This window comes from Haemorhous mexicanus, chromosome 1 (assembly GCF_027477595.1).
Source record: "Haemorhous mexicanus isolate bHaeMex1 chromosome 1, bHaeMex1.pri, whole genome shotgun sequence".
Classification (NCBI taxonomy): domain Eukaryota; kingdom Metazoa; phylum Chordata; class Aves; order Passeriformes; family Fringillidae; genus Haemorhous; species Haemorhous mexicanus.
This window is the reverse complement of record NC_082341.1, coordinates 138,215,263-138,242,584: the sequence shown is the minus strand read 5'-3', so window position 1 is coordinate 138,242,584 and position 27,322 is coordinate 138,215,263. Positions and strand designations below refer to the sequence as shown.

The 27,322-nt window shown below is 35.7% G+C and overlaps 1 protein-coding gene across 1 annotated transcript in view; it reads right to left on the bottom strand.

Moving 5' to 3' along the window:
* RIMS2 (regulating synaptic membrane exocytosis 2) overlaps nucleotides 1–27,322 on the bottom strand; it is a 446,152-nt gene that overhangs the window by 343,583 nt on the left and 75,247 nt on the right. The window contains exon 4 of the mRNA XM_059865145.1: nucleotides 15,216–15,426. Coding sequence (XP_059721128.1) covers nucleotides 15,216–15,426 — 211 coding nt within the window. The remainder of the gene's footprint in view (nucleotides 1–15,215; nucleotides 15,427–27,322) is intronic.

The following is a 27,322-nucleotide window of genomic DNA, read 5'->3' as shown; positions in this document are numbered from 1 at the left end:
CAGCAGGACAGCTCTCAGACAAAATGTAAAACATATAGAATCATAGAATATGTTGAGTTGGAAGGTATCCATAAGGAACACAGTCTCCAACTCGCTGCTCCTCAAAGGACTGCCTATAACCAACCCATATCCCTGTGGGCAGTATCCAGATGCTCCTGGAACAGGCTTGGAGCCATGTCCAGTTCTCTGGGGAGACTGTTCCACTGAACAACCCCCCTCTGGCTGGAGAGCCTTCTCCTAATGTCCCATCTGAAGCTCCCCAGCCCACCTCCCTGTGCCTGGGAGGAAGCCATAGACTGCAATGAGGTCATCCCTCTGCCCTCTCTTCTCCAACCAGGACAAGCCAAGTGACCCCAGCCACTACCCGTAAGTCTTGCCCTTGAGAATTTTCACCATTGTAATCTCCTTCCCCTGGACTCACTCAAACAGTCTGATGTCCTTTGTAAGGTGTGGTACCCCAAACTGCACCTAGCACTCAGTGAGGCTATGCCAGCTCATGGTGTGGTGGGACAATCACCTCCCTGCACCATTCTCAGTGCTGTGCTATCCCAGCCTGGAAACCTACACTGACTCACATACTGCAAAAGCTGCACATCTTATGCCTGCAATAGATGCAGCCATAGCTAATCCTGACAGAACAGCAAGAAAATCTAACATTTAAAAAAAATTATATGTATGTCAGTATTTTTATTTCATGAATTTCAAAATAGAATAGACTAAGTGTGCAACAGACATAGTGACACCTTACACAGTCAGGTATATCTGCCTATCAATATGATGGAGAGAACAAAAGGAAAAAAAGAACAATGAAATAAAGATCTTTTTTCTTTTTTTTTAAATCCAATGTCAAATAGTCCCCTTTGTTAGGAAGCAAATATTATTAACTGCCCATACTTCTACTTTATATATATTGATATGTTTATGTACTTCCATAAGTACTTCTTACTTTAAAATAGCTACAAATTCCACAAACGATAGTCCTTCTGCTACTTCAGCAGTGGCAGCTGGGTGAATGCTTCCCCTTCTCTGCTAGTATAAATTAGCAGGCTTTGAAAGCATTATTAGTGAGAATTATCACCTTCCCTAAACTTAGTTCTATTTCAAATTCACTCAGATAATTGTATCTACATTTTAATGACCACTTCCTGCTTTATAGTTCTTTTGTATCATTCCCTCTGGCAGGAAAAGTTAAATATATCATGATAGAACTCTTCATGTACATATTCTGTGTATGTGAACTGACAGTACAAAGGAGTCATACTTTAATAAGTCCTTCATGTTCTTCCAAACTCTTAGTATGAGAACACAGATGAAGCAAGAACAGCAAAAAAGTCACGGACTAAGTGTCTTGAAGGTCAATCACTGAATTTCTCTTCAAAGAACAACACACACTACAATTGCAATTTGCAGCTAACAACTAAGTAGTAGACTTTTCAAAGAATATTGCTGAAGTATAAAAATAATTTTGTCCTGAAAAACTTTGCATCAGTATTTGAAGCTCTCACAAGAATAAAAGGCTTTTTAGAAGTATAACCTGGAAACTATGTCTGTGCCTTAGAAAGGACATAGAATTTGCCTTAAAAAAACCATGTCATTTGTTGGGAATTCTTTCTAAATAGGCTGTGTAGTTTCACATTCCAACTCACAGCTGGAAGTTCCTATCAATTTACCCTGTTAAACCCCTGAATCTTACTATTGATACATCACCATGTGGCTTCTGCTTCTCCCTTCATTTTTTCAATATTCACTACAGACAATGTTGAAGGAAGCAAGTCAGCTCTGTGAAGACACCACATGCAGCCCATATAAATGGGCTAGACTAAATGTTTGAGGCTTTAGAAAGAAAAGTGGTTGAATAGGCACTTTTGTTGAGATTAAATCCTGACACAACAGTTTCTTTATGAAAGAATTTTTAATCTCCTCAGAAGGTTAAGTTATACGTGTTTGAATTCTCAATTCTGGACCAGACCTAACCCACATTTAAGTCCATGGAAAGTGAAGATGGTGGTCTGCTTGTCTCTGATAAATCTCTCTGTTTCTTCCCTAACTGCTAAGTGCAAGTTGTAACTGGTGGCATATTTTCCTTTGAGGAAGGCCCTTACACAGCAGGCAGCCATTCAGTGGACGTGGGGCATGAACAAACCCTTACCTAAGATGGCATCAGAATCCCGTTCATAATACTAAATATATCTACAGCATTTTTTAAGCTTATGGTGCAAGAAAATTGCAGAAGTCTAACATTCTAGGATCATAGCTATTCTATTTCAAAGTCTTTTATAAATAGCCAGTTAAGATAAACACATGGATAAACTATAAAACAAAAACAACCATATTCATCTAGAAGGACTCTGGAAACACAAATTTCATTTTTAATGAGTATTTGAGATTGGTGTCTGAATCCATACACTACATTTTGAACTAATTTTCACTTTTTGCTATACAACAAGGTAAGAACAATGCAAACAATTATGTTCCTCCCAAGTTACTGAGGCCAGACATTCACCACATGGAAAGTTTTCTTTGGCCACTCACAATGATGTCAATAAAAATAGAAGTCAAACAAGGATTAAATAGAACTAAAAAAGTAATTTGAAGCAAAGTAGGAGGAATTTGCTTCACATCTACAGAGCAAAACAAATTTGTTAAAAATATATGATCATCAAGGTGTTTTAAGCTAAAAATTAACAAATGTTGAATGCAAGAACACTAGGCAATTGCACACATTGGGAGAAATAGGCATTGGAATCCTATCTGCAATGTAGAGGCTAAACTATTCTAATCCCTTTGAAAGATCCCATACTTTGTCTACCTAAAACAGTAAGAAATCCAAATCCTTAACAGTAATAAATATCATCTTTCATAATCACATGACCAAGTATCTAAGAGCAAGAACACCTTAATTAAACAGGTCACGACTCTGAAGTTATGTAGCAATTACACTGAAACTGAAAGATGAACAGGTTAAATGAACACTAGTGATTAACACTGACCAACTTTAAACATTTAAAGATAAATGGGAGGTACATGTATACATAGGAAAAAAAAATTACTCAGATTCCCACTTAACAAATGTACATCTGGATTCTATCAGTATTAAAACATTGCAGGGATTTTTTTTTTTTTTTTTTGTGAAAACAGAAATCCTTTTAATATGTATTTGGTTTACAAACCTTTGGTGGTTTATTTCTTGCAGATCTAAAATGCTAAAAAGGGCTTGTGAGCTACATGACACTAATGATCAAAAAGCCACAAACAGTAACACATATAAATTGACTGCAATTGAATTAGGTACCTGAAATACAGGTTTTTCTGTAGACCTTCTTGATGCTGAATGATGGCATCTTTATAATAATTCAAACCAGGAAAGTTTTAATTTTTGAATACCCTGTTTATAGTTCATAGGTGACATCTTGTTTCAACACATTATTTTTCACATTTATCGAAACTTTTCCTTGAATGCACTGAAGTTCAACACCTGCTAAAACTGTCTACATAAGTGCATTCATACTAAGCTGAATAATTGTCTTGTCTGTGCATACAATATTTCATATATCAACAGATGCTGGCCATGCAAATTCCATTTTTCACACAGCAGATCTAAAGAGCAAACAGATATTAACCCAGATGCAAGGCCTTTTTCATTTAATTCCTAAACCTACCACTAAGCTGTTCCTTGAAGGCACTAGCTAAATAAAGCTCTAAGTAAACAGCTGAGGGAGGGAAAAACACCTTGGGAGGTTTGCTGCTTTACTCTATTACTAGCAATGTCTTCATTATTTATATATATAGGCACTGGTTTCCAGCCACTGAAGCTGAATCTAGATAATTAAACATTTATACCATCCCCTGCTGTGCCATAATGTCTAACTGTGTCCAAAGAGTCTTAGGTGTGCTGTTACACACCTGAGACTGAAATGAGGAATTTGCTGAGCTACCTTTGATAAAGGTCTACACCTGGAACTTAATAGCACATGGTAATGTTTCTGAATATTGCAACAGGTGGCAAATAAAACTTACTGCTCAAGAACTGTTTCATCTTCTGGTTCCAGAATTGCTATTTGTAATTGCTCTTGCTCTATTAATTCGAACAAAAGTGAAAATGTATGGATGTGCTATAGTTTTTATTGTTATCGCAATGTTTCCATACATGTTTTGAGACAAGATTATTTTAGGATAGCTTGAAGAAGAATTTCAATGGAAAATTAATCTATTTTGCATAATTTGAAGTTGAAAGATAAAATTCGATTGCTATCAGGATGAGAAAAATAGCTAACAAAACAAAAACAGGTCACTCTAATTTCACCAGACTCTCTCTAAATCACCCCTACTGCTTTTCAGAAATTCAGTACACCTAAAACCAAACCAGCTACTTCTAGTTTCTGTACTGTAAAATTACACCACCATAGTATATATGTAAAGGACAAGGTTTATAGAAAGGACTAGTGTCTTTTACACTGACTGTTGTGGGTGAAAAAAAAATTATAGAAGTTTTTGGGCATTTAAACCCTGGCTCATCTAATACAGAAGTACAAATATGACTGTAAAAAGAATTTCAGACTCACTCATAGTCGTTTTTTTCTGTATTTACTTCTGTTCTTAAGCAAGAAACATCTGAGTGTTCTTTAAGCACAGAGCACAGATAATGAAAGAAAAGTCTCCTTACATGGATCTAAAGCCCCATGTAGCCATTGGATTGAAATAGCTAAGACCATTTTACAGCTATATCATGTGAAGGAGTTGTCTTATTTTTATTTTCCAATTAAATTTCAAGCAAAAGCTGGAAAAGGAGATTGAAAGTTCCTAGGAAGACATTTCCCCTTCCTTGAACATGTGGAGGGTAAGCCAATGATCTGTGCATGAGAAAATAGGGCATGGGCATTGCAGAAAAGGAAAAAAAAAGAGAAAAAAAGAAAGAAGAAAATAAAAAATAAAATCCCTCAACATCTCCAACTCAAAGCAGTTAATATAAAATTGGACTATGGACTACAGTGTAGGGTAATCTCCCTGCTCTTTGACTGTGATGGCCGACCAACAGTGTATTTTGGTATGATAGTAAGGCCCTAAAAGTTAGCAACACAGGAGATCTAATACAGAGAAAAGATTTGTATGCTAATTTAACCATTAGTAGGAGGTATTTACCTTGTAGAGTCTTCACCAGGATTTCAGGCAAGTTTAAGTCTGCTACTTGCAGATTTAAAAACCTATGTATACTGACTACATTCTATAGGGTCACATCATGACAGTCCTGAAAAGACTGAAAATAAAGCTGGGTAACATATTTTGAGTAGAGGACGTGCCTTGATTGCAGGGTAATTTTGACAGGCAAAAGGAGAACCTAGTATTGAAATATGTTTGGCAATCCAATTTCAACCAAGAAGTCTGTTCACCTTCTGCTACTGGAGGTGCTTTCTGTTAGTGATCAAGGAAACAAGAGTGCAGTCTGAATGCAGAAAGATAAAGGAGAGCAACTCAGACAAATGGATATGTGAGAAACAGGATCAGAGAACAGGCTGAGACAAGTGGCCCAAGTGGATTCAGGAAGATCTATGTTGGCAACTCTCTGAATGACTTTTAGAGATCCCAATCTGAAAGACAATACTAAAGAGCTGAGGAAAATCATTAAGCTTCCCACAGCAAAGAGGTATCTCAGAAAACAATGCTATGTAATAGCTGGTACAGGAAACTTTTGTCAGAGGTATTCGAGGTATAGGAAATATTCTATAGTTTTTGTGAGTCTCTTTCTAAAAAAGGGATTCTTTCCAAATTTCAGACACTACATAAAGCAACTTAAGCCATAATCCTTTTTCATGGAAAAATCTAACTAATTGATTAGCTAGAGAAGTTCCTGTCCCTTTCCTCCCTAACACATGGACATGGTAAAGCCAGATAATGATATAACCTTCACATGTTTTTTTTTTATTTCATTTTCCAGGTGAATTTAATATTTTACATGGCTCCAACATAGATGATATCGCAGGAATCAGTTGTTGGACTGACTGTGGGAATAAGCACTGTTAGCATGCATCAATTACTTGCAAGGTTATACAGAAAGGGTACATTCTTCAAGGAGAAAATTGTTCCTATTCTTCATCTGCTTTTCGTATTCAACAGCTACCTCTGTATTCTACAAACTGCTGTTATTTCACAGCTTTTGCACTTTCACAGCCTTTTAACTGTGAGAAACGCTGATGAAGAAGGCCAAAAGAAAGCTGTGTACCCTCTAACAGACTGGGCCACCAGGAGATGGCCCACCTCAATTGTCACTTGCCTGCTACTAAAGATATGTCCTCAATGGTAAAAACAGCACATGGCTTACAACATCTGTGTGAATAAAAGCATTTCTGAATCATATGTGCAAGTCAAATGTGAGCCTTGGCACTTCTATCAGGAAGAAAAAATTACATTTTATTATAGAAAAAGCCATTATCTGTATACATTAACTAAAAGTATACGAACTTTAAAGAATTTCTTTACTCCATTTAAATCAGGAACTTTTTTCCCAAGCATTACAGGGCAAATTGCTTTTATAATTTAGGTTCTTTAGAATACAGCAGAGAGTTTGATGGATGAACAGATTTACACCACCTCATGCCATTTTCTCAATTCTGTTATTTATAAACCATTACACTGATTTGGTGAAAACATTGAAACATACCCAGGCTTACTCCCAAATTCAGATTTATACTACCATTTTAAACCTTGCTAAACTAAAAGATTAAAATAAAAGATTTCCTCTCTGTGTATTATTATCAAGACAAACAGAATGTCAGTGATACACATAACATTTAACATTATTTCGACATTATGCTGAATACAATATGTGCACTACATTTTAGGAAAGCCTAAAAACCAGTTTGGAAAATAATTCATCTTAGTGGATAACTCTATGACATTTCTGCCATATTCCTAAACGTTTAGGATAGATATGTTTTCTTAATATTTACTGGTATCTAATTGCATTGTCATTGACAATCAGAACTGAACTACCAGGCCAAAAAAATTACAACCTAAAATGTGGAGAGCATACATATCAGTGATACAGAGTGGAAAATTCATTATGGTCACTTTATGCCACTTCTACAAGAACACAAATGAATTTTATCAAAGAAACACCTGTGACACAAATGACATTTAACTATTTTAAGCTGTGCACATATACTGCAAAAGCAAAGGCAGGGGCATGCTCACAAAAGCTGCAAACAGAGAGGAATATCATGCATACTGTTCACAACAACTCACAGGTTATTAGTAAGCTATTTGAAAAACAATTAAGCCTTTTATGCCAAGCATTGCTTTCATTTTAATGACAGTAATTCCCCTTGCCTTCAGTAGGAATTACACCTGTGTAAATGAGAGCAAATGTAGGGCAGGAAATAAGTCGACCATAAAAGAAAAGAACTTTAAACAGAAAAAAGGCTCTAACCACTTTGTCCTCCTGGAGTTCATATCCACGAAAGCAAGAAAGAAAGGACAAGGGGAAAAAGAAAACACAAATAAGGAAAGAGTCACATCCATTTTGAAAGTAAGTACTAGAATTCTTTAGTAAGACAAACAAATAAATATCAAAGGACGTAATATATATATATTTCTTATTTTCCCTAGTGGTGAAGGAGATATAGTGAAAAATAAGTAATTTTAATAATTTTCATTATCTTTTCATGAGGGAAAGTGAGACTATCATATAATAAAAAATTGTAGAAAAAATGCCCGAAGTAAATAATTTTTGTAAAAATAATTTGTGAGTCATGCCTGAATTATCTTCACAAAAGAATGGGTCATCTCATCAAAAGAATGCAGCATGTAGCTCATACCTTGGACCCCAGTACTGCAAATTATTAGCATTCATCAATCCTTTGCACTTGCAAAGGGTTCAGTGAAATTAAGAATGTTTGTTTACTACAGACATCTAGAGGGTATTCAAATGGCAAAGCTGCATGTTAGTCACTCAAGAGATCTGTAAAATCCTGGAGTTATAAAGCACAAGGAGACTGATTTTGTCACAAGTGTTTACTGCATGTCATGCCAGTATAACACATATATTTTCCTTTTCATACCCATCAATATTAAATACAAACATTCCTATTTGTTATTTTCCTTGAAGAAATTGTCTTCTTAGCTGTCTAAATTGTAAATGGAACAATACTTTAGGAAAAAAAAATATTTTTCGTCAAAAATATTCCGTCTTTTACTGAATGAAGAGAATGATGATTTTTATCTGGTATTTTAATTTCACATGCCAATACAGAGACTAAATCTATGCACTTGGTTAAGCATTGGCTGTGCTGGAATACAACTGCTTACCACAAAAGGGTGACAATGAATTTTATAGATTTGTTGTTCCAATACCTGTATGAAATGTAACTTTATAGCATGTAAGTCTTGGAGAAGGCTTAGATTCCCTCCAATCCTAAAGTTTCAACAAACAGGAGAGAATACAACAGAGGCCAAACAAGACAGTCAGGCAATAAAACACACAGTATACAAGGAGAAGCTGAGATAGGCTTGTTTAGCCTAAAGAAGGCTGGGACAGGGAAGGATGTGGGAAGACAAGAACTACTTCCATCCCTCAGCTATTTGAGGTTTAGCTACAGGAAACACAAAGACAGAATTTTCTTGAAGATGCACAGGAAATAAACAAAATGCAACAATTAAGGTATTGCATTGCATGTAAGGAAAAAAGAAAATCACTCGAGTTGTTAATCTCTGAAAGATGTTGTCCAGTGGGGTTAGGGATTCACTCTCCCAGGAAGTTTTCACAATTCAGTTGAACAAGGTCCTAACAACCTCATCTGACTTTGAAGTTAATCCTGCATGGAGCGGGAGATTGGTCTGGAAAAACCTCCATGGGTCCCATCTGACCCAATTCATTCTATGATCCTATGTTCAGTGGCAAAAGATTAAAGTATTTTAAAGATGCTATGGGTTTTAGTGGTATTCTCAGTTATACAAATAGGAAATAGCATAGGAAGCTATCTAAATCACAGGACAACCATGTCTTATCACTCTGTGAGCAGAGACATATTTTTCTGCTCATACCAGGTGGTCTCATACCCTCCTAGCATGGTTTCCTGTCCCACTGCAGTAAGAAAGAAAGCAGTGTTCAGAGACAGTTTACATGGAAATGTCTAGAGCCTTGATTTCTCATCCTCACCTCTGAAGAAATACACTCTGCTACCCAAGAGAATTACAATCCATAATTCAAAATCCTGTCATTCATACTTTGATCATAACAGTAACCAAGACTTAATTCACACAATCAACTTATGTTGAATAATGTCCAGGATGAAGAATCTCTTTTCAAAAACAAGCTACAAAATATAAAGAAATGTGAAGAAGTGAAAGGCATGCCACCACAGTTTACCCAACACCTATAACTTCTTCCAGCCTCTCAGCTTCCTCCACACACACTGTCAAACATTCTTGAGTTCATAGCAATACACTGCAAACAATTACATGATTGACAATCTGAAAGACAGCCTAGTCAGGCATTTCAGTAGCAAAGACATTAGAGAAATCATTCCATTCAGTTTTCAAAGAACAGGGATATTCGTCCTGTTCCACATGAAAATGCAGGTATATTTTAACAGTGGATTTAAGGAGAAAGGCCTTATCTCCGTGAGTATTCAGACACACAGAAATGTTAGCAAAATTAGTGAAACTCCATCCTATACTCAAAAAAAAAAACACCTAGAATGATTTGGTATTTATCCCTTATCCTTTTTTAAAAAGAACTGTTACAAGGTCAATCTGGCATCTGACTGCATGAGCCAAAGCTGCTGTTCAAGACTGTATGTTTCTCCCTTTAATTGCCTTGAACTATAAGTCTGGGTAAAACTGAGTGTTCTTCACTGCATCAGGATCATAACAACCTCTAAGGTTTATGAAAGCTTTATAGTGAAGAGTTCAAACAAGTTCAAACATGCAGCCTCTGTTGAAAATGAGACCATCATTTGATGTTTATTGAGATCAAAAGAGCTATGAAATCAAAATAGTTTCAAATAAATAAAATTAATAACAAAAAGAGTTTGTGCAGTTGTCTTTTGAAGGGACTGATCATATCCATATAGCTTGTATTTTTAAAATCACACAGGTTTTTAGCAATCAAGATAATCTGAAGGATCAGTACAGAAATGCAGATTCTGAATATTAGTTCTGCTAGGTATTATTTTGCAAGGAAAGCTTACAGACTGGAAAGGAGCAATATCTCCTGGTCCAAAATGGTACTTGTACAAGGTATTAACTCGCAGCATTAAATGCAACAATTTAAGTGTTTTGCTGAAATGTTATGCTGGGGCAGCACCACTTCTGTAATACAGTCCCAGCAGAAACAGGGTCAGCAGCTCAGCCAGGGCCAGGAGAAGGCAGAAAGGGAGGCATGAGGCAGGTCATGCCCTCACCTGCAATCCTGTGTCCCACAGCACGCACCCAAGGGGAACCCAGGGATAGGGCCCAGGGTCAACAAAGAATCCAGGTCCCCAGCAGGGTCCATGGTGATAAGGCAGAGCTGGGGCAACCCAGGAAGCCAAGCCAATAGATTAGGCTCAGTAAGGGAACCATCCAGGCAGCTGCATGGCTGAGGCAGGGACCAAGGCTGAGCACTGAGCAGCTCCAAGGCAAATCATCCTCACACAGCTCTTTCCCCAAGGCGGATCCCAGGTTACAGCTGTACCACATCAGAGAAGCCAAACTCCACCAGGAAAGGAGTGGGGAAAGCTACTAAAGACCATGAAGTGCAGTAGCTGAACTGTAGTCCTGATAAGTTTGGGTATAACTTTCAAAAGAATAAAGAGGTTGATCACCTCCAATAAAACAGGGAGGGTTGATCATTTCTAAATGATCATCACTTAGAGATATCTTAACTATCAGAGATGTTCCTATGGCATTAATATTGGTCCAATATAATCAGGACCAGATTTAAGTCTTCAAAATAACTGATAGTACAAATTCTATTCTATCCATGGGGAGACTGAGATGTGAAGTTTATCCTAATGAGAAGCATAACTTTTACACCCTCCAACTGTGAATTTACAACTGCTGATTAAGAAGTGGAATGTCTTTGGATTAATTTACCCCTGACTTTCTGGTTTTTTTCAGAGATACTTGTTCTCTAGAGAGATGAATACAGTTGCAGGTTATCAGTTTTTACAGGTATTACATGCATTAAACTGCAAAGAAAAACCACACTAAGTGTTTAGAGGAACCCTTTCCTCATGTTTGCAGTGTTATACGTCTTTTGTAGAGAAATGCAAAATCAAACCACATCTCCTAAAGGCCAGCTTACTTGTGTGCAATAACAAATCATGGAGTTTATTCCAAATCCTAGTGACTTAGAAAACCTGATTGTGACAGACTAATTCTTCAGTTCTTGCTAATTCTCAACAGAGTGGAAAGGATTATGCATTACCACAAGTATGCTACAATTTCATGTTGCAACTCCATACAGATCACATTGCAAGTCCAGCAGTTAGAATCATTCTGTAAAGGGAACTTGATGGTTTTTTCCAAAATCAAACAACCCCAGGGAAATTATCAGAATGCAAAGCTTGCACTGAACCAGGAGAACTGGGAGAAGTTCCCTACTTACACCTTGCATGTTTCCCATGTTGGTTTTGGGTCCTATAAAACAACTGAAAATCTTTTACTTTTGTTCTTCAAAGACAAAGAAAGAAGGATGTTTCAGTGGCTCCAAGTGCTAGTTAGTTGCCAAATACCCTGAAAGAAGGTATTCAGCATGCATTAAGTTAACTTTCCAGACAAGCATTTTCTCCTTTCTGTACAAGTATAAGGTTGGTTTAGTGAACTGCCATTCTGAGGTGTTAAAATTTAGATTTGCTGCACACAATATTGTATCAAATCTGGAGGCTGGATTTTTCCAACATTTAAGCATTTAGATTTCTCACCTGCATAAACCTCATTCTGTTGTCAACTGACTCATTCAATATGCATTTCCCTATATAAATTAGTATATAATAAAAAAGAGGAGTATATTTTATATATCAGTGGTACTCTTATTACTAAGAACTATTACTGCTTGCTCTCACATGATTTATTATTTAAATTTTAATCAGTCTGAACTGTTTATGTTCATAAACATAAAAGATGACTGTTCAAGGTTTTTTTACTCCCTTGAAATTTAATCCCCATTTAAGTAAATACACCACTCACCAAGATAATAAATTGTACAGAAGAAGCGCTACCATTATCATTTTTATTTGTTTGAGCTAGAAGGAACTCTCACATAATGATAATTTTTTCTACAGCTTGAATTTAATGCTAATGCCTATATATTTAAGGCACTTTAATGAAACTGAAAAAGGAATAAATCAACCAAACATTTTGAGAATCCTAATCTAATGCTTTAGCAACAGTCCAAACATTTCCCCTCCCTGCTCCTACTCATGGCCATGAACCTTGTAAGCAGTAGTCAGCCTTGAGATCTTTGAAAGAGGAGCATTCTTTGCAATTCTCCATCATCTGAGGTGCATCCTGCTAATACTGGTCTGCATTAAACAGTTTAGGAGGAGAATCTGGAGTAAAAGGCAAGAGTTTAGCTTGAAACTTGATATTATGATGATCTTAAACAGATCAACCAAAGGACATTTCAGACAGCATAAGTATCACCTTATAAGGTGATAGTTTAAGTATCACCTATATAAGGTCCAAAGCAGACATATATATATATTTATATAAAAATATATAATGTCTACAAAGACCAAAAAAAGCAAATTTAAAATAGGAAGTTATTAGAAGTCATCCTCCAAGAAACTGAAGTTGTATTCAGGAAAGAAGAGATAAGAATGTATTCTGGTATTGCACAACAGTTTTAATAGAATAATCAATGTAGGCACAAAGCAGGGAAACTGCCACAATCTTTTTGAATTAGATCTTTTTTGCTCATATTCACAGTGATTAAGAAGGTATTTACTCTAGAATATTATTTTATGCAGAATAAACTGGAGTACACACTTTGAACTGATATTTCAGAAAAGAAGCTATAAAATGAGTCAACAAAAAAACCCCACTTTTTAAAAATAAATGATAGTTAGTGTAAAGACTCTCCAGTCTAAAATAATTAGTAACTGTAATGCAGTCTTTGACTGATAAGAAGTATAAAAGTTGGCAAAAATACCAAAATATTTTTAAGGAATTTCAACATTATATCAATTGAAGAATAGACAAATGAGTCTGACATCCACATTGGACAGATTTTTAGAAACTCAAATACACAATATAATTAGCAAGCATATGAATAAATTATGATAAAATGTGGAGAAGTCAAAATGGATTTAGTAGAGGGAATTCACATCTGTTACATGTATTAGAATTCTTTCAAGTAGTCAGAGAGAAAGTGAGAAAATGGGATTTAGTCCTACTGCTCAGTTGGGATTACAAGCTTTCAAAGAATCTCAGCTGCCACTGAATAGGAATAAATTCATCCACGAGAAAACTTAATTAATGAAAGGACAAGAAAAAACCCAGCAATAAACGATCAGGGTTTTTTAATCAAAAGTTTTCACCAGCAAAGCCTCACAGGAGATGAGTCTAGAGATACTTTGTTCACCTTATTCATAAATTATCTAGAACAAAAATGAATGAGGTGCAGGACAGCCTCACACTCAACTAGCAAAAGTAATAGAAGAAAATGCCAGCTGAGAAGTGTTGCAGAACAGTCTCAGACTGAATGGAGAAGTTGACTTACTGAAAGACAGATTTGGGTTAGACAGTAGGAAAAGCTATCTGTGGTGAGCATGGTGAAGCAGTGGAATTACCTAAGACTCTGTGGAAGAATCTCATTGGAAATCTGTCAAGAGAAGTCAGACATATATCTATCTGTCAAGTTCAAATGATCCATCTCAAGGAGAACCTAAATGGTGTATCAGAATGTGTCATTAGGAAATGAAGCATTCTTCCTAATGCTATGTTTCTAAGGATGTAGGCATAATGACTCTAATATCTGTCCTAATTAGCCTCTGTAATCAGATGAAATGAATACAGAAATTATCTCTGTTATTACTAGCAATATGACTAAGTCAGTCATTAGAAAAAACAAATAAAATATATAAACCCACTGAAGGCAGCATTTTAAAGTTACCTTAATGAAAACCAAGACAATTTGACACATTTACACATCATCTCAGTTGCTTTAATTATCAGAAACTATTATTAATTTTTTTTTATTATTTTATACTTTGTTAGTCAAAAAATTCAGTCCATTATTTAAACCTACTTTTCAATCTTAGGCCAAGAAATACATAACATGCATAATATTGTCTCCTATCTTACAGAAGATAATATTTACCAATTGCATGGTATTTGCAATGAGCATATTACTGAAAAAAATTGACTCATGTAAATAAATTATATAAAAATATTACATAATTAAACATTAAAATAATAAAATTGTATTGTTTACAAAATACATGTTTTCAAAAAAGACTAGCATAATACTTCTTCAATACTGCCATATGTCTTCTATAAGTATCTGTCAGAATCTGAGAAAGATTCTATGTATCAGATCTGAACATTTTATCTAAAATGTTGAGTAAAATGATCTCAGAAGAGTTTTCTGTGATTACATTGGTTGTGCTGAATTTTTTACTCTATCCTTCAGCTTTTTTAAGAATTCAGATTGCTGGTTTACCACTTGTTATGCAATAAACACCAGCATATACAGAACAATATATCTAAGTGCATTTAATTACCTCCCAGAAATAGGTTAACATTCACATATGTATATACATATAAATATGCATAATATGTGTGGAAATTTACAATAGCAAATAAATATTTTAAAGCACAATATTATATTATATAAAATGTTCTAACACTAATTTTACAATGATCAAGAACAGAAGAGCCTAGGCAAGCAGGAAAGAAACAAATCCTTGCTCTACTATGTCATAATCAATATCTTAATATTAGCATCCCTAGATCACTAGATATACTTCTGTTTCTCAAATAGAGACTCATTCTCCAATCAAAGAAATGTACTTTTTAGTCAAAAAAGGATATGCATTAACTTAAAAGCCATAATCACAAATTCATATGCAATTGGAAATTACATGAAATAAGGACAGATTTCTTAAAAGGGCCTGGAGTAGGTTTCTCCTTAAAGGAAACCTGTTTCAGTAGTTCTGTGATTTGGATTCATAAGCAATGAGTAAGAGACCCTGAGTTTAGGAGAAGGCTGCTGTTCAAGCCTCACAGCTCCATACCTTGTTGGACCGCAGAGACACTCTTCCTCCGCAGCGCGCGCAGAATTTCGTTTGGCAATAGGAACAGTTATGGCCACAGCCATCAGCAAATTTGGTTTTGTGGCAGATGCCACAGGTTGGGGCATCACCCTTCTGCTCCTGGTGCTGCTGTGATTCTTCACCCATCTTCTTCACTTGCTCCTTATACATCTCAAACTGCTGATGTAATTTTCTGCAGAAGAGAGGAGATCATTAGTTGTTGTTTACCTTTGCCCACAAATACTTCACAGTCACTAAATCATAATCATTTTTACAAATCAGAGAGAAATACTGTAGTAAAGCAAATATATTTAATTTATGATGCTCCAGAAGTATTACATTCAAGAATTATTTCTTTTTCATTATAATAAACTCTAGGAGGAAGCTCAACATTGAGCATTGAGCTCACAGTCCAGCTGTTACAAAGAGATGTAACTTTGCTTTAGGATGGGACCAGATGTTTGCTATAAATACAACAGTTGGAAACGCAAGATAAGTGATCCAAGAGCACATGGTGCTAAACAATAAACTGGCTAAGAGGAGGAAAAAACCTAATTAATTCTTTAAAGTATACTTTTATCTAAATCCACGAGATAGATGCAAATATCTTTTCTTGATCTAGCTTATCTTCATTTATCTAACAATACTGCATAAAATAATGATTCCAAAATGGTTTTCAATTACTTTTCAATCACCATAAGTTACCTCATATTAACAAATTATTATAAATCATTTAAGCCATTCATATCATTGGATAGGAACTCTCATCTCATGTAAAACGTAAAGTAGAACACAGCCTTAGGTGTAAAATCCAAGAAAAATTGCTTAAGATACACACATACATTTACCATCTATTTCCAGAGCTAGAAACAAATGCAGTCAGTGGCCATGAGTGTCCAGAACTGCAATGTTAATTTATCATCTTAATCCACCCATATTTCTGAATCCACAACCATCAAATCTCAATACATGATAATGGGAAGTGTCTCATGCTGACCAAACCTACAGACACATCTAATGCTCTGTAATGGTATTTTTTCTCAAAAGCTCTATTTCTAAAGGTAAATGATGTCATGGGAAATTTAATTTTCATTACAAATAGCCATAATATTTTATCTTTTGCAGATCCTGAAAAAGATGGGAAGGGTGACATTGCATATAACAAGAGTTTCGAACCCATTGAGAAAAAAAAAAAAAGAACTTTGACTATTCTCTTTTTTTTATAGGAGTATGAACAGTGATATTTAAATTCTTAGCATGGAATTCAACTTGCCTAATTTTGCAATTGAGACTGTAAAGTTTAGTGAATTAAAAGCTATTCATCTAATTTAGACAGATTTTTTAGTTCCTTGAATAAGTTCAGGGAAAAACCAAACAATTAAGCATTTTTTATGAAACATTAAAAAGGTAACATAAGCCCAAAAAAAATTGCAAAAGGCATTTATTTTTCCTTAGAATTATTCTTCTTGAGAATCTTAAGATTAAGTTAATAAAAAACATACATGAATCATAAGATAGAACAAAAAATAACCTCCTAGGAAACAACTAAATCCAGGAAACCAACTTCCTTAAGCATAAATATATCATTTATATAGATCACATATAAATTAATGATGCAAAACTCTTTCATCAGAATTTTCAGAGGCACCTACCAAAACAAATATCACACAAGCCAGTTAAAAATTAACTTAAGCAGTTATTTACCATGGATATTCACACATGTGGCAAGAACTGTTGGCATTTACTTTGTTTTTCAGGAAAACTCCCCTAAGAATGTACTTTACATTAGACCACAGAGGAATTGTAGGAACAGGCAGGCAGCTCCCTGTCTCCAGCAGGAAAGAAAGGAGGCTGGAGTCATTCCTCTCCTCTGTACTAACCTGCTGCCTGAGCTCCCAGCTGCCACAAACCCTTTCCCAGGAAGAGGGGAAAAGGGTTACTTCATTTGCTTATTTGTCACCTTCCTGTGTACCTGCTCTTGTCACTTCAAGATCAGTCCTGAGTCCAGCACTGTGGACTCCCAGCAGCAGGGGAGCATTGGCTCCCTTTTCCTTTGCTTTCAGCCCTTTCCCACCTGCACCAGCAGGGAGAGGGGCTCGTCTGAGACCTCTGCAGGAAGGATGGCAGAGTTGGCATTGCCCTAAAAGCCTTTTGGGCAGTCAGGAGTAAGGGGCTTCTTCTGCCTTCTCCCTTCTTCCAAAGAGCTCACTGTTGAGTGCTCTTTGTTGAATGGGGAAGACACGAGTTACTAATAAGAAAGAGCTGAATGAAGCTGAAAAAAATGGAAGTCTGGAAACCTGGCACATTTCAGTTTTTACACTGACAACACTATATAATTGGTAGTTGGTAGTCTGGCCTGTTTCCATCAGTAACACATGTAATCTCTGAGACCTTGCCTGCCTTTTAATTTTGCTTAACACTGCATTCTTCATTTAAAGCATATTATCTATGCTGAACTCCAAGTTTATTTTTAGGCTGCATTCAGTTTTGTGGCTTCCTATAATCTACAGCCTTTGTTTGTATGATTACTTGCTTACCAGTCTCACTGATGCATAAAAAGCACAAGGCTTTTGCCAAATCTTAAGCCTCATGTCCTGAAATAATTTCACTTGTGTTTCCTCTTGAGCACAAGAATCTATGTAAAGGTCATAACTTTTCCTTTAAAGTATAAACTTTCCAAGGTTATACAGAGTAGTTTTCCAAAATCCTTGTTCTAGTAGGAAACACATCATCTGCCAATATTGTTCCTTATTACATTTTTTTTCTGTTTTGAGAAAAATATTACATGTATTGATAGCTGTCAGAAAAAATTAAACAAAGAATCTATGAAATATTCAGTTAGACACAACGCGTGTTCTATTTACTAAGCAGAACCATCTGAGATGAATATGTACTCAAAACAAAACACAGAGTATTCATTTTAGGAATTTCCTTTTTAAAATTTTGATCTATTTTTTAGATAAATTATTTTTTATCATCTAGCCTGCACAGGTTTGAGCCAAAATTTAAGCTAAAAACACACAGCAATAATTAGGTCTTTATAATAGCACAGTATCTGAAGCACATTTAGCAAAAACTTTATAATGTACACTTTACAGAAAACATAATGCAAAATAAAATTCCATTTTGTTCAAGTTGTCTGCAGTCATTGCTGCCTGAGGGGCTCAGAAGTTCACTTACTCGGGAAATGAAAGTAAGTACCAAGGCAAACTTCAGAGACTGAAACCAAACTCAAGTATCCCAAGACTACAATTTCCAGTCCCAATATCCAGTGAGTGACTCTGGTAATGCAAGAGGTCAAGAGCCATCCATGACAGTTTAGGTCGGAATAGACTTTAAAGATCATTGAGTCCAACTGTTCACCCAGCACTGCCAAGGTCACTGCTGATCTATGTCCCCAAATGCCACATCCACACATCTTTTAAATACCTCCAGGGATGGTGACTCAAACATTTCCCTGAACAGCCTGTTCTGATGCTTGAAAACCCTTTCCATGAAGAATTCTTTTCTTCATATCTAACCTGCACCTCCCCTGGTGCAACTAGAGGCCACTTCCTCTCATCCAGCCACTGGTTACCTGAGAGAAGAGCCTGACCCAGCATGGCTGCACTCTCCTTTCAGGCAGACAGCAAAAAGGTCACCCCTGAGCTTCTTTTTCTCCAGGTTAAACAACTCCTGCACCCTCAGCTGCTCCGTATGGGACACCAGACCCCTCACCAAATTCATTGCCCTTCTCTGGACACACTTCACCACCTCAGTGTCTTTCTAGTAGTGAAAAAATGGTTCTGCCCAAAAATTCTATTTTGGACCAAAATTTTATTCACAATGAAAAGCCTTATTTTTGGACATGACAGGGACTTTTTTTGTTTGTCAATCCAGATAGTGATATTAAATCATAATTAACAGCTCATTTAAGTAGAAAACTCAGAAATGCATACACGTGACCCTTATATAAGTGTATTTTGGCAGTGGCCCCTATAGCACATGCCATCTATCTGTACTGATGCAAAGTCTCACTCCTTTACTACATTTGTTTCAAAAATACAAGTATGTACTTTAACTGCTATAAATTTTAGAGGAAAAGGAGAAGTTGGTATGAGTTTACAGAGACACCTAATGGTACTGAAAATTTAGTATGGGAAACTGGTAATTAAGCTCTGTTCTTGTGAGAATTACTTCCTTAAACCACACTTGTATTAGCTGGAAGTTACAGTGGGGAAGTTCATGAGGCTTATATGACTAGACAAGTTTTTTTTTTCTTTTTAAATAGCATATCTGAGATAACTTCATAGAAGACATCTCAGTGTGAAAAGCAACTGTTTGTAAGAATTTGGATTGCTCTGCCAGCATCAAGATATAGTTTGTATTGGAATACTTGCTTTGGTCTGGAACAGAGTAATTTTAATTCTGTTTTTCCTGATTGCCCACACCTTTCCAGAAATGAAAAATTCAATATCAGTCAAAAAGCAGCAAACTGTGAATCTCTCCTGATCCATGCCAAAGGCCAGTAAGAAATGCAATTTTATTATTGACATTTTATTACTGTACAGAAGTTTTAATTTTTTCCTCCCCTCCAGAAATATCCGTAAAACTTTCAGCATTTTACAAAAAAACACAAAATTACTGACAAGAAGTTCTGAAACTATATCTACCTCCCAAAAGTTCACATAAATGTGAACATAAATGTCTCTGAAATTTCTAAATCTGCTAAAAATCTACCATTAGAAGGGCAACTGTTAAGAAAGAATCCAGGATGTTTAGGCCAGATGTAAGCATAGAAGCTGCTCCTCATTTCCTCATTTCTCTCTCAAAGTTTTAATACAGATGTAGCACTTGCCTCATTTCATATTCCCAGGCATGGAGCACGGAAGTGGCTTTAATCCAGCTTCAAAAAAGGGTTTGTTCACTTTCAGTTCTGCCAAGTCCATTCATTTAACAGTTTTTCTGCTGGTGGCAATGACTGGTAGCATATGACATTCTTCCTGTACTATACTCTTGAAGTTCCTGCTTTTACAATTGTGCCAGCTAACCTGTCACTGCCTACACCCGCTTCTTAATGGATATTATTCTTATATATATATAACCCCTTGTGTTAGTAGAGGTTGGAAACAGCAGGCTGAACAGCAGTTCTGCTGATAAGAACCCCTGGAATGGGTTGGAAATGGGCAATGGGTGGAAACCAGGCAAAGAGCCAGTGGTGTGTGTGCTTGCATTACAAAGCACACAAATTACATATGGGTCCATATTAGCAAGAGTATGAGCAGCAGATTAAGGGAAGTTATTTATTCTCTTTGACTGGTACTGGCAAGGCTGCACCTGGACTATTGTGCCCAGGTTGGTGTCTGCCTGTTTTTGATGGATGTGGACAAGTTGGACACGTTTGACAAGTCCAGTTTGTCAACAAAAAGAAAATGATCACGCCTTTGCTCAATCCAGTGAAGAGGAATTGACTAAGGAGTGATTTAACACCTGTCTAAAACCAGCTATCTAATCTGAACATTACCTGAAAAGAAAAATTACAGAGCCAAATTCTTCCTAGTAGTCAAAAAACCAAATTGAGCAACAAAAGGCACTAACATGGCACTTTGTGAGGGGGTTCAGGCTGGGCATTAGAAGAAGCATGTAAATTTGGAAGGAAATGCAGCACTGAAAAAAGTTGTCCCAAGACACTGGGATCACTATGCTTGGAGCTTTTCAAAACTTGCCCAGAGAGAGCTCCAGTTGCCTTAACTGAGTCTTGGCAATAACCATGCTCTGAGCAGGAGGTCAGTTCAGAGATTCTCTTCAGAGAACATTCCTGTTGTTACATTGTTGGCAAGAGCTTTATGGAATCAGACAAGAGATATGAAGTATAAACCCAGGCAGAAGCATAAGGAAAAATATTCAACAAGAACTATTTGGTTTAGCAGTGTTGAAAAGAAAAAAAGTAACCACTTTTACTAAGAGAAAAAACTCAGATCCTTATTTTTTTCATAAACTACTGTGAGAATAGCTCTCTCAAAGTCTGACCAATGAACCCACATTTGCTTTCAACTCTATGAAGTGCAAAGGGCAGAAAAACCTTGAGTTTATGCTTTGATATGGATATGTGTAGGCAGTAAAATAGAAATGAAAAATAAAAAAAAACAACAATGTTCAGGAATGCAAAATAGGACATTTCTTAATTGAAAAATGATGATTTTGCTGGCATTCAACTGAAATGAGAAAGGGCATCACACAAAACTCCACCTCAGAAGATGGTTCTGCTCTAAGCCTATCAGATAAAGAAAAATTATTAAGCAACCAAAGACTCAAATCTAACTTCAAACAAAAACCTTCCCTCTAATTCTACTTGAAATTAATGGGTTATCATACCCAGGCAGACAACACAACTTGAGTATTGAAGCCATTCACAATTCAGTTTTCAGCTTTCATATCAGTGAAAATGAAATATTGATAGAAAGTAGAGGTCAGCAGAGATCTCTGCACACATTCACTTAACTCACAGCACTTTAACTTTCTTGCTGGCAAGATCTCAAATGTCTCACTGGAATTGTATTATTTCCAACTGTCTGATTTCCTCAAATAAAAGTTAACTATTTTCTACTGTCAGTAGGTTTAATTTCAGGAGCACCTATCTAAGTGAAATATCTAAGCTAAGACCTTAGATTGAAAAAAATACATTCAAATTGAAAGGGCTAAAAAAATACAACTGTCGAGTAAAAATGCTGCTTTTTAATCTAGGCACTGGAATTTACAATAAATAGGAGAAATCTAAGATATTGAAAAGAGCTAGACACAACTGCTTACTTTGATTTCTGCTGAAAGTACCAGTTTTAGCTAAACCTTCACAAACTTTTTCTTTTAAAGCAGAAAGATACCATAAAATCCAATTCATTTGAATTTCTACCTGCCCTGAGCCCAAGAAATCTATTCAGAAACAATTACTCCCAAGCTTATCTCAGAAGTGTGCATAGTTTCTCCTGTGAGTTGTACTTGGCATAAATATTCTGATTTTTATCTGTTTAAGCAAAGAATGTAGCAGAAAATGAACTCTACTATTTTTTTTTCAGGTGGCAAATGCACTTTCTCCACTATAAAAAATTAAGTGACAGATTTTTCCTAGCATTTTCAGTATTTTGTTTAGAAAAAGAAGGTTAAAAGCCATGTAATGACAATAACAGCCCTATTCAGCAGTGTCAAATAGTGTGATATTTCACTTTGAAATTTTTTATTAATAGAGTAACTCCTCCTGAAAATGTCAGTGGAAACAAATCTGAAATTTTTAGCTTTTGCACCTATTATGTTTTGAGTTGGTTTAGAGGTGGAGCTACTTAGGAAAAGACCCATGATTTTCATGTCTCCTAATCTCTAACCTATTAGGGAATTATTCTTTACTTTAATTATTCTGTGATATTTATTAACACGAAATAGACACAGAGGAACAGCGATATAAGTGCAGAACATCTTTAAAGAGCCTACAGAACTGACTAATCACAGAATAAGGCAGCCCTAAATACAGTGAAAAATTTACTACTTACAAAAGAAATAACTTTGTTTACACTAAGAAAAATACTACCTGCCTCTCAGTGAAGTATTTATTTATCAATATCATACTCTTAATGAATTCACTAAAAAAACCTTTAAAAAACCAAACCAAAACAAAACCAAACCCACAATATGGCCAAAGTCTGGATCCTAGGTAAAAAGGGCCCAAACAGAGTTATAATAAGAGTTCACACATATGGAACTTGATGTCTTTGGATAGTTTCCCTGAAAAAATACTGTAAAATTAATATACTTTCTAGTCTAATGCATAAATATATTCTAAATCTAAGTGAACTACGCTGACTGTGCCAGAAATGCTGAAGAGAAGAAAAAGAGCTAAGAATATGGAAAGAAAGGAATGTGGCTGCTAAATGATCTTGCCCATGGCTCATAGCAGTGCTGCTGTTCACTTATAGTTCAAGTGGGAAAAGCCAATTATATCAGAGCTAATGAGCCTCCAAAACTACCAGATCTCTGTTTCAGTGTCTCTTTTCCATGCAAGGGAGCAGGGCAAAGATATGAAGATGTAAGGAATGTGAAGATGTTCTGTTATGACCTAACATAATTTGCTTCATGTTGGAGAATGAACCCAAATATTCTCTGCTGGTGGGAACCAAATAACAGGCTGTTCTTAGAAGTAAAATACATGGCCAATACAATATCTTCAAGTTGGCCTGGCTCCATTCTCTCTTTTCCCCACTTACTAGGGCTTTCTGCAAAGGCTTACAGGTCACACTGCATCACATTTTGTTCACAGTTTATTTGACCTCCCTCACAAAATAGAAAATACTCTACCATTGCATTCTTCCTGATGTCAGAATGAATTACATACTTTGGTATGACCCTAAATAATTTCTTAACTACAGATGAAGTCATGTCACTGACTCTAGTTAAACTTAATACAGTCAGAAAGTCAATTTAAAAAAAGACAAGCAAGAATGTGGGGAAACAAAAGCCCCTGCATTTTATTAAATGAGGATATGACTGTAAATGAATCAACAGAAAACACACCAGCTAGACAAAAAGCCTACCTGGAACAGACAGTATTATTTACCTATTTTTTTTTTCCCTTTATAATGCTCAGTATTGAAAAAAACTGCAGCCTTTGTTTATTAACTTTGTTTATTAGCAGAAGTGAAACTGCTCTTTGTTAACAGGGGAGCAGGAAACAATAGCTAAGCACAATAGTCCTGTGAACACAGGACAAAAAGAGCATGAAGAAGATGAACACATGGACTAAAAAGGACTGACACAAATAATGTTATCATATGTCTGTGTGAGTTTAATGATATTGAGATAAGCCAGACAAGATGCATAAAAAGGAAAAAGGAAATAGGTAGCTCCTGGCTGTAGCTGTTACTCCCAGTTTTCCTCAGAACAACAGATACTTACTCCTGCCTTTTCCTCAGCAGTTCAAAGTAATTGCAAGATTAAATTGAGAAGTGATGTCTTTCTAATTGTTTCTTGTTTATTAAAATTCATCTTTTACTGAATTGTTTATTCTACTTTTACAATCTATAATAGACATAAAGCTAGAAAGTTACAACTAAGTTTTAAACAGATACAATATAGTAAAACATCCAATTTATCAAGATCTTTTCCGACACTTCTTTGGTGATAATAAGAAATATGGGCATTTAAAATTAAAGATAATACCACATTGCTCCAAAAGTTTAATGGCCAAAACATTCAGACAAAGCTCCCTAATTTCTCCATAGCTGATAGCTATGAGAGTAACCACCTGTAAACAAGTACAGTTCCTTCATAAGTCCATATGGAAAATGCTTTACACCTTTGAATATTTTCACACCACTCTGTTTTTATTCAATGTAACTGAGAAGGTTCTAATTATTCTTTTCTGGATCTTATTTAAAATCCTATGTTACAACAGAAGTTTCCACAACTTTCATGCAAATCTTATGGTGATTACTGTGATATTTTTCCTCATTCACCATAGCTGCTCATGCTGCTCCATAGCTGCTCATAGTTTAAAAAAAAATAGAAAATCGTTTCTTAAACCATGGTGAGTCTGTCTATTCCTACCATGTTTTTCTCATTTGACTCTAAAATAAACTTTCTTAGCTGCGTTTTTAATTCTTTCCCCGTAAACAAAATCTTCATTTTTCCTCTAATAGATTTTTTCATCTAATTCTTTACCCTCTCCAGCTGTACTGGAAGTATCAGTGTGACTCTGGTTTTAATGCCTAAGAATCAAGTGGGTAAGCTAAATCCATACTGTTACACACGACAGTGGGAGCTCTCCTTCTGCCCTTTACCCTTGCAAAAAGGCCAACACTTCCCAGGTAATTTTAGGTCTCATTTAAAGTAACATTAACCATGCCAGTTGTAATTGAAAAAGTGCCTGACTCTCCAAGGAAACTCTCCAAGTTCATTCCACAACTGCATTCATGCAGTTAAAAATATTTTATCTCCAGTTCCATGGCCTTGTCCCTGTGTTTGTAATCCACACTATCCCAAAGGAGCTGCTTTGATAAAGTGCTGAAGCTGTAAGTACTGAACCTCAGCTGACAATGAAGATCAGGACCAAATAGTTGAACTTCCTGCAAAAGTAGGCTGCCAGGAACTGTAAAAATTACAGATAATTATGGTCAATTTTTTTAACTAACCCATTAGAACAAAAAATGTAAACAGTCAATCTGCATGCTTTACATATCCAGATACCTTCAACTTCACTTAAGCTTTGCCAATTCTGATAGGAAAAAAAAACAATTGTCACAAATACAATTGTGTTTCAAGTTTGGAAAAATAGTCCTAGTGACAGAAGGAACCTTTTAGAACTCTCTCATTTAAGGGTAACAATGCAGCATGAGCTCAAGCTTTACTGAATATTAAAAAGGACTCCATCAGAGACACCTTACAATAGGTGATACTATTTGAATCTTCAGTTCTACTGACGCCATAGTATTATCATGTGCTACTGCTGCTAAGCACTCTGGACAGCTGAAAGTGGAATTTTCAGAAACTGTGCACAGGAATAGCAAGCCTTTCTTTCCACATTCTGTCTCATATTGACAACAACCAGCATCTGTCCTTAGTTTCTTTAAGAAAAGGCACAATGGACAGGGAAGATCTGTAGCCTGTACATTGCTGGAAAAGAAGAACATCAGGTATAGCATTATTCACATCCAGAATCATGACACTCTCAACTACCACCACTTGCAGTTGTCTATCTTTTAGAAAATCCCAACCAGAAACCAAAATGTCTCTAGACCTGCAAGTCAATCAACCATAAAAGACCCCCCAGGTAATAAAAAAGTAGAAAGGGTCAGAGCTCCTTACTGAGCAGAAAGGAAATAACATCTCATGACTTAAAAAAAAAAAAAAAAAAAAAAAAGTGTTTTATTTTCTAGAATTACTATTATTTTGCAGCTATTGCAGCACCCTTAATATATTATGAGCTTTATGCAAAGCTCAAGACTCCTGTTGGGATATTTTCCACACACAGTTGAGATAGGATGCATACAAACTTTCATATCCTATACAAAAATTCTCACCTGAAATCTAAACTCCTAGGAATACACTTGACTCCCATAAAAGTTTCCTTTTACATTCTATTTTTATCCTTTCATTCTAGTTTTTGTATCTATGCTGATAAAAACATGCTGCTCATACTTTTATAGTTAGATGTTTCTTCCTGATTCACTTGAATGCTGTTTATGCTGTTTTGAAGCAGAAATATTACACCAACATAAAAGCATTAGAAACCTAGTTGCCCCTTAATTATCTCTACATTTTTGCTGATACTGCTTATTTTAGGAATTCTATTAATTATCAGTTTTAAGGAACCTGAGGCACATTTATAAATATTTTAATTACTAGAAGTTATTTTTCATACAGCCTTATTATTTGAAGTATACAAACTACTGTTCTATCTAAATTATTCACTCAGAAGACGTTTCACAGTTTGTCTTATATTTTACTCGTTTCCACAAATGACACATTTATTAACTTTATTCTAAATTTCCTTCTAAAGGGATACAGTATTTACCAAATGTGACAGAAAAAGAGGCTAACTCAGTTGTTGGCAATTAAGCATATTGCAACATTATTACATTGATAAAGGCCATCTACAGCAGAGATAGTATTTCTCATGGTAACTCGGGTTACTTTTTTTGCATCATCTGTTGACTACAATAGGAAGCCATTCACTTCACACCTGTAGTTTTAGAAATGTCCAAAATAAGTAAGGTTCTGTGATAAATGTTTTTATCCTTACTATGAATAGAAAAATTACTTTTTCATTGGACAATTACACACATAGCCAAAATAAACACACATTAAATAGTAGGTCAGACTGTCTCGGCTCCGAAATGTAACACCTCTTGACATTGCAGTATCATGATTAGAATGAGTTCATTCCACATTGTTTACAACATTCATGAGCATTTTCAATTATTAAGTAGCCCCTATCATTTTACCTCTGTGACAGAAGAGTTCCTATCTTGATGATTTTCCTTTTTTAACAAACAGGAAATAAATGTGAGCAATGCTGGGAAAGTCAGTGTAAGCAAGTCTTGGTTGTGCTCAACACATGGCTGTCT